This window comes from Alternaria dauci, chromosome 4 (genome assembly GCF_042100115.1).
Source record: "Alternaria dauci strain A2016 chromosome 4, whole genome shotgun sequence".
Taxonomy (NCBI): Eukaryota; Fungi; Ascomycota; class Dothideomycetes; order Pleosporales; family Pleosporaceae; genus Alternaria; species Alternaria dauci.
In genome coordinates this window covers 314,232-320,231 of record NC_091275.1, presented here as the reverse complement: position 1 = coordinate 320,231, position 6,000 = coordinate 314,232, and the positions used below count along the sequence as shown (strand labels likewise).

The following is a 6,000-nucleotide window of genomic DNA, read 5'->3' as shown; positions in this document are numbered from 1 at the left end:
CAGATAAGCTGTAGAGCATGCGCAGCTATAAAGTGCGGTAGTCTCACACAAGCGGGGTTGCTGGTAGTACACGCAACATCGATTAGCGCAGTGCGGCTGAACGTCTAGAACCTAAGACAGGGAGGAATTGACCTAATCGCGCATAGATTGACCCCGCAATGTCCGCTAAGATCGAGCTGATGTTAAGGCGCAAGCTAAACAGTCGATACCTGCAGCTAGTAGCTTAGGTAGTAAGTACCCTTTTGAGCGATGATTGGATTAAAAGACGAGCGTTCGCTGGAAGGTAGGGTTCTGACGAGGCGAGGGCGACATCGTACCTAGGTGGTAGGGCAAATCATTAATGACTGAGGCATTGATCAGGAAGTCGACTTTATCGAAGCAGTTCTCTACTGTCCTGTGGCTATATGACTAATCGGAAAACAATTAAGACAAAAGAAATACCCACTAAAATAGTGCTGAGGAACAACTCGAACATTCCACCAGGCCTACGAATTGTTGGGGTTCGGATCGGATTTCTTTTTCCTTTTTCCATGGGGCAAAAGCCTATCCCGGAGCTCCTCAATTCTATCGTCATCGACCCATGTGTTCTCCATCTGATCCATCTGAATCCATTTGGTTTTCATCAGTTTCTGGAACCATCAGCCTCGAAGAATGGTTCACAGGTCTCCAGTCACTATGTTAACACGCTTTGACGTGGTCTTTCAATTCGAAGATAAGGGAGGTATTGGCTGTTCTCATGACGAGTGGAGTTAAATCTCCGCCAAAGTTGAATAGGCCTACCCTCTAGTTCTCTAATTTTGTACGTCTCCTTCAAAGTTGCCTGCCAATGTTGGAAGTATGCAGATGGCGCTCTAACGAATATCCAACGCTATTTCGAAAAAGCTAAAGCCGGTCTTGTTCGTACATCAAAGACGAGTCACTCGCAGTAAGGAGTGGGAGACGCGCTGTCTGTGCTGGACACACACTGTGATATGTGGGGTCATGAATGATGTAATAGTCTAGGTCTTATATTTACATACCATGAAATGCAGCCTTATATCCTCATTTTTACAAAACAGCGTTTCCGATCGCCTGAGGATTCCAAAACACAGCCTCTGAGTCGACGTCACGCTTGATCTTGACGAGCTTATCGTAGGTGGCAGGGCCGTAGTACAGGTCTGCAGCCTCCTCAGGTGTCAGTGCTGGATCGAGGTAGTTTGGATAGGCTAAGAAGTCGCCGTCGGGTTGCGCGGCAGTGAGTGCTGCGTTAAGGCCGTTGACAAAAGTCGTGATTTCTGGCGGGAAGGGTGGTAAGCGATCCGCGCTGGAGCCGACGTTCTCGAAAGGTGTTAGCCTCAGTGTGCATATCAGAAGGCGCTCTTTGCTTACCTGGAATACCCACAGAGAGTCTCGATGAGAGTATGCGGCAGAGTCGGCCGCAGGCGTATTGATCTGGCTGTCCTTGCCACCGTAAAGCGAGATGAAGGTGTTCCAGGGAAAGGTCGCCGTCAGCCCCTTGTCGTTAATGTACTGGAAATAGCTCGCCAGAGCCACTTTAGTCAACGGCTCAGCCTCCCTTGTCACGACAGACTTGGTGTAAAAGGTCTGGTGGTTGTTGTAGCCGCTCAGTGGCTCGACGAGCGGCTCGCCCTCAGCTATGTCCTCCAGTGCCGTAAGCCAGCCGTACTCCTGGACAGTAGTTTTATCAGGCGTCGGCATTCCGCTGAGCATCGCTGGAAACACGGTTTGAGTAAAGTACGCCTGATCGCCAAAATACCATCCGCGGACACTGAACTCGCCAAAACCGCTGGTGTAGACCTCGAGAGTAAGATTGTGATTGACGTATGGCGATGTGGTGACGAAGGTCTGAAGCTTCAAAACAATATCAGCCGCCGCATCGGCTGTCTTGAGAGCTGTCGAGAAGTTGGACGAGTAACTCACGACTTGAGCCGGTGCCGGATGCGTTTGGAGATGGAATGTTGTGATGATGCCAATGCTGTCTGCCGCACCTCTCAGGGCGTAGTACAAGTCGGGATAGCTTGCTGGCGTGACATGCACAAAACGACCGTCTGCCAAGACGACATCCATGGCTACGATTGTGTCGAGCGCGAGGCCTGTTAGAGCTACTAGTCAGCCATGATGTCACGAGGTCAAGTGTAGCCGGCGTTGAGTTGCAGCGTGCGCCCGAAATAAAGGCCTTGCGGGAGGGAAGGGTCGACAGATGCGAGATACATACCCCAACGACGAGATGAATAGCCGAAGCCTCCATGAGTGTAATGTCCACCGATCCCGACGCCTGGAAAAGTTCCATGTGGGAGCGCTCTCTGGCCCTGATTGTATATCCCCAAGCCAAGATTGCCGAGACGAGCACCTCCTCCAACGGTTACAATGCCAGTCGCTTGGTGGTTGTCAGCAGTGCCGTGGCAGTAGATACGGAAGAAACATGAAAACTCACAGTTATCCAGAGAAATGGTGTTGAAGTTGCGCAAGTCTACCACCAGACTGCCGTTTTTTCCGCCGAGCGAGAAGCTGCCGTACGAATGTCCCCCCGATCTTGCCTGCACTTTCACACCGGCTGCCGCAGCACACACAACAGCATCAGAGACCTGCTGAGAAGTTTTCGGTAGCGTGACGGCAGTAGGAACGTATTTGAGACGGAGGTTGTACGGATCGATCAACGAGGCCCAGTCCGAAGATGAGTTGAAGCTAGTCGGGACGCTCTTGCTTTCGAGACAAGCTTGCAGGCTTTGCGTTGAGGCAGCTATATATCCATCATGAGGACTAGAACTTGCCACCATGGAGGTGACAAGAGCTGAGAGGGTGCTGACAGAGAAGATCATATTTGGCAAACAGATACGGTCGCGTTGGTTGGTGAGATACCTGAAAAGACTCTCGCCCAGAGTGCTTATATACGCCCTATACATGCTAGCTGCCAAAACCTTCTCGGAACTTTTAAATGCGCCATAGGTCTCAATATGCTGCGCATTACGTGTTGCCCACGGTATGCTGACCTGGACGCGAAGCGCAGGCTTGTCCCAGTGCTGATTGTTCTCACTGAGTTACGACCTAGCTGCGCCAAGGAGACCGGCTCCGCTAGTACGGTAATTACGAGAGTGTAAAGTCGCTTTTTCAGTCTCCTGAGAGGCCTGCAATGATTATTGGGCTTAAGCTTTGGGGAACGTTTGAGTGTGTTCGGTAATTACGTCGGATCCGTATTGTTAAGCTATGCTGCAACATGCTGGAAATAGAAGAAGGGGCTAGTGGCGAGTTGGGGTTGCTGAAGTCCGAGAGAACCTTGAAAGCTAGGTGACGAACCTTCCGATCGATCTGCAGGTTTACAATATTCGCCCACGACACCCACTGCGCCGATTGTGTACCCACTCCGACTCGCATTGCATTGAATGCACGAAAGTGAGAGCGAGATCGCTCATACCTCCTGATCAGATCTGTAGATGTTAACCCAGCGAACCAAAACCAAAGCCATACGATATACCGTTCCCCAAAGCTCAAACGCAATGATTATCGCGATACAGTAGGCCTCTGCCGCCAAAAAAAGCGACTTTCACTCTCGTGGATGAGTTTCGGGCCTGGACCGTGCTGCTCGGAAGTCCAAGATATCCGAGTGCAACGGGCGACAGCAACTCCGTCCTGCGAAAGACTGGGTATGCCAGCAACAATCTGATGACTATGGAGCCGAATTTCTGTAGGATCCACTGTGTGTCCGCAGCCATGTGCGACGAATGCGGCAACATTGCGTAGTAGGACTACATGCAGCTTGACTCGGCGCAACTTGAGCACTAGTTCTGGCAGGTATCGCTCTTCAATTCGTCCGAGGATGAAGTTTTTCAGTGTGCACAGGCACGTGCAATTGTAAATTGAGTGGCAGTGCAGAAATGCAGCCCGACAGCTAGACCTATATTGCTGCGTTGTTGGCACTCACACGACTCTGCTGCTGGACATACCGCAACTCTCTACCATACTCGTCTTTCCGGAGATCCCAGGCTCTTATCATCACACGAATCCCAACTTACGTCGTACCTTCTTTCGCATACGAGGGACTTTAGCGGCAAGAATGACAGTCCCACCTCCGGCCCCCGACTTCTGCACACAGGTCACGCCAGAGTGTCCTGTTGAAGGAACCATATATGGATACTATCCTTCGCTTGGATGGAACGCTGCATTTGCAGGTTTCTTTGGTCTCAGCCTTGTTGTCCACGTTATCCTCGGCATCCGGTACAAAACTTGGAGCTACGCACTCGCTGTGGCGCTTGGATGTTTAGGAGAAACGGTTGGATATATCGGCCGCATACTGATGTGGAACAATCCATTCGACGAAGCTGGCTTTCAGATGCAGATCTGCTGTCTGATTATTGCACCAGCATTCATCTCTGCTGCCATCTATCTTACGCTGAAGCACATTGTGCGCAGCTTCGGTGATAGCTGGTCCAGAGTGCGGCCGGGCTGGTATACTTGGATCTTTGTTGGCTGCGATCTGTTATCCTTGATCTTACAAGGCGCCGGCGGCGGTATCGCTGCATCTGCCAAGTTTGGCAGTGACTTGCAAGACGTTGGCACCGACCTCATGCTTGTAGGTGTTATCTTCCAGGTAGTTTGCTTGTCTTTCTTCGGCTACTTCCTGGGGGAATACCTCTTCCGCACCTATCGCCATCGAGACGAGATTGGATCGGAGGGAATGGCGATCTTTCGCGACACCAAGTTCCACCTATTCCTCTTCGCCATCGTTACAGCGTATATCACTATCCTGATTCGCTGCGCATACCGGATTCCTGAGCTTGCTGGGGGGTGGCGGAGCGAGATTATGAGGGACGAAGTGGAATTTATCATTCTTGAGGGTGCGATGATTGTCACTGCGGTAGCATTGCTGACGGTGTTCCATCCTGGGTATTGCTTTCCTGTGTTGGCAAAGGGAAGATCTTCGCAAGGGAAAAGTGACTTGAGCGAAGCAAGCGAGAGCTTTGTCTTGGATGATCTCGCGTAGAGAATTACTTGTATAGATGGCGTTTAGCCTGGCCGGTAGGAGGGGGTATTCCTGTATCATGATAGTACCGTCCATTTAATACCCAAATCCATCCACAGCGATTTTTAGAAGTCGTACTCAAGTGTTGACGCCCTCCACTGCGCAGCAGTATTGCTGTGGAACTGTGATTATCGCGATACAGTAAGCCTCTGCCGCCGAAAAGGCGACTTTACACTCTCGTAGGCTACCGATGTGTTGACAAACATACTTTCCTGTGGAACGTGCATCCGGTGGTCGGAAGTAAAAGTGATAGAGGTTGGACCGCGACGCTGCGATTTGAGTAGAGACGCGTCTTCAATTCATCTACATCCAAAGACTGTTCTATACCGGCTTGTCGAACCTCTATCGCGCTGTCGTGTGATTGGCGCATTTCCTCCGCGCAGCCTTGACTGTTATGATTTACCGGCTGCTCGTTGCTGTGATCGTAGAAGGGGACCTAGGTTCCGAATCGGAAACAAGATGCGTCCGTGACCGAGCGATATCTTTACGACGTCCGGAATCCGCAATTCAATGCCGTCGACGAAAGCAGCACTTGCATGCTGCACTTTCGCAAAGTTTTTGCTACCAGCAAAAAGCAAGCATTGTGAAGTTTTCCATTTGCGGAGGTGCTGGTTCACTCTGGGTCATGTCTGACGTCACGAGCTGTGGTGTAAGTGATGGTCACGCTTATTAAGCCAGTAGATGATTTTTGACAAGCCCCTTGTGCTCGGAAGGTGCCGAAATTCGCCTCGCTCCAGGAAAGCGACGCCGACAACGGCATCTCACGTGCTCAGTGTCTGCGCACACCTCTCGCCCACTGTATATCGCGATACAGTAGGCCTCTACCGCCGAAAAAGCGACTTCACACCCTCGCGCACACCTCTCGCCAAAGCCATGGCAGCATCCCGCATCTAAAGGTGCACATGAGGCACACGTCCACACCGGCAGCGACTGCGTGGGACCGGTTCGCATGGCAGCATCGTCTTGGACGACTTGACGGGACT

The 6,000-nt window shown here is 51.3% G+C and overlaps 1 protein-coding gene across 1 annotated transcript; it reads right to left on the bottom strand.

Annotated features, from left to right (window-relative positions):
* Positions 1-1,047: 1,047 nt before the first annotated feature.
* Positions 1,048-2,067, bottom strand: ACET3X_004716 (uncharacterized protein; the record flags this gene model as incomplete). Its single annotated transcript, XM_069451151.1, has 1 exon — positions 1,048-2,067. One exon carries the CDS (start codon positions 2,065-2,067, stop codon positions 1,048-1,050), a length of 1,020 nt encoding a protein of 339 aa, XP_069306760.1.
* Between the last annotated feature and the right edge of the window lie 3,933 nt (positions 2,068-6,000).